The 2,464-nt window shown below is 41.1% G+C and overlaps 1 protein-coding gene across 1 annotated transcript; it reads right to left on the reverse strand.

Moving 5' to 3' along the window:
• Positions 1-373: 373 nt before the first annotated feature.
• Positions 374-1,429, reverse strand: LOC106462295 (zinc finger protein 862-like). Its single transcript, XM_013922194.1, has one exon. It carries the CDS (start codon positions 1,427-1,429, stop codon positions 374-376), a length of 1,056 nt encoding a protein of 351 aa, XP_013777648.1.
• Between the last annotated feature and the right edge of the window lie 1,035 nt (positions 1,430-2,464).

Below are 2,464 nucleotides of genomic sequence, written 5' to 3' on the forward strand. Positions count from 1 at the left end.
TCCATTTCAAGGCCGATCAAGTCTGCGAGAAATCCCATTCGGTCTTTATTAAAGAAATGTTTTGACTGAGGATCTAGTGACTCCATGGCACGAATAAGATGCGAATATTTCTCCGAGAAACGTTCTTCAAGCTCAACCAGGATACTGTCAATTAGACAGAACCACGATCGTTTAAGGTTATCATTTTTTGACAAATTGGTGTTACCTCTGTGTAGATGGTCAACAATGTAGTCTTTGAAACCCAAGTTTTCACGACGTCTTCTCTTTTCTGCAGGCTGGTGGTCTTGTACTGTTACACTGTTATCATCACCTGCAGTATTTTGCAGAATCAGCTTAACTTCATCCAGCAAAGTGGTAAATGTTTCATCGGTTCTCAACAAAGCAATGGATGCTCCGAAGATGTTATCAGCATCAAAGCCTGCATCAGATTGATACTGAGTGGTTGTAGATGAATGTTGACAGGTGCTAGTATACTCAATGCTTTGTGGAAAGCTACGGCATGGAACAGAAAGGGTTTCTTTTTGATCAGCTTCAACAATCCGATTGCCTCCACCACTAATTCAGGTAAGTATGTGTTATTCTCATTTGTGGCAATGCCCAACAGAATCGTTAAGATAGCTTTATATGATCCAGTGATTACTTTCACAGTAGCTAGGTGGTCAGTCCACCGCTGTTCCAACAGTCGTTTCAGTGCTTGTCCAGTGTAGTGAACAGACACAGTTGGCTTACGTATGAAGTTGTACAGGATGTTGCAAGTGCCAAAAAAGGCGTCCATGTCAACATCTACAGCCGAAATCGCATGCACAACTACAAGGTGTAGTTGGTGGTTTAGGCAGTGCACGTAGGGAACAGATAAGCCCAGTCTTTCCTGGAGAAGTTTTTGAACACCCCCAGATCGTCCCGACATCACACTAGCTCCATCATAGCATTGGCCAAGAACGTTTTCCAAACTGAAGCCATGCTCTGGACATATTGCTATGATGGAGTCAGTCAAGGAATGTGCATCAAAACTGGAAACTTGAATAACTGCAAGTAGATGTTCAACAATATTTCCGTCTTGTAAGTATCTCACACATAAGTACAGATTATCACAGTTGCACCTATCACGAGTTTCATCCACCTTTATTGTGTACTTTTTATCACCAACTTCATTTCGGATTCTTTGTTGGATAGTTTTCGCGAGTAGACAGAGAATTTGATTATGGATTTCAGGTGACGTATACTTTGCGTTGCATAGTATCTTATCTCTGCTGATGGCAAAGTTGAACATGGTCTGAAAAAATCCGTCCTCCATACCAAGTTCACTGATATAGTTGCCACTTAAGGTACTTTTCTTCCCAGCTAGAATCTGTATGATCTCGATAATTGCCGACAGATGGTAGCGATGAAACTCTAGCTGAGCATCACTGAGAAGGGTGCTGAGTTCCATTTATTTTGTAATGCGTATCTGATGTTCCATCCAAAGTGTCATACATTGCAGATGGTCACTTGAGGTCTCATGCCTCCTGATTCCTTTACCAAATTAAATGCCGTCTTCCAGTTTGTGTAACCTACATCAGTGAAACTTTTCTCCGCACTGCTCGTGCCAAACTTCCCACAACAGTAGCAAAAAGCAGCATTTTTTATCACTGAATACTCAAGCCAATGTTTGTTATTATACCACTGTGAACAAAATCGTCGCTTATTGGTTTCAGGGTATTGGCCAAGTTTGGGATGTTTAGGAATATCAATTCCCAAGTCAAAAAAATAAGCACAACCTGTTTGAAGGGTAGACGTTGACTTTGCTAGCGGTGTTGAAGTAGCTGAACTTGGTGGTTTTGATGTGAGAGTCTCTGTTGAACTTAGTGGGTTTGATGCTGTTGCTGCTGCAAACTCAAAGCTCAGCCTACTTTGCTTGTATTTCTTATTTTCTATTCTTCTTTCCCAAAACACAAAAAAATTAAAGAATGCAGTGATGAAAAATCAGACAATTATTTGAATATTAATTACATTCATTTTGTAAATTAATAAAGGAACAATTTTGTACCACCTTTGTAAAATTAGGAAAGGCAGCTAGTCATTACCACCCACTGCCAACTTTTGGGCTACTCTTTTACCAACGGATAGTGGAATTGACCATCACATTATAACGCCCCCAAGGCTGAAAGGGCGAGCATGTGTGATGTGACAGGGATTCGAACCCGCAGATTGCGAGACGAGCCCCCTAACCACTTGGCCATGCCGGGCCGCCCATGATGGACCGAGTGCAGATAGCCAACTGTGTATCTTCGTGCTAAAACATAAATAAACAAACAAAGCTACACATTAACAAGTTACTGTTCTGACCACCATGCAAAACGTAACTGGCTTTCAGCTCTAGTTCTTTATCGATACCCTTCCTCGAAATAATCATTTAGCTGCCTTATAGTCTTTTTCTTCAGAATAGAATTCTCAGGCTCCAACTAAGTCATGCCATTCTAGAATT

The sequence above is a fragment of the Limulus polyphemus genome, unplaced genomic scaffold (genome assembly GCF_000517525.1).
Source record: "Limulus polyphemus unplaced genomic scaffold, Limulus_polyphemus-2.1.2 Scaffold1136, whole genome shotgun sequence".
Taxonomy (NCBI): Eukaryota; Metazoa; Arthropoda; class Merostomata; order Xiphosura; family Limulidae; genus Limulus; species Limulus polyphemus.

Bases quoted from the DNA above. Each gene is read 5' to 3' on its own strand.
- LOC106462295 (XM_013922194.1), bottom strand. From the start codon at position 1,429: ATGGAACTCAGCACCCTTCTCAGTGATGCTCAGCTAGAGTTTCATCGC.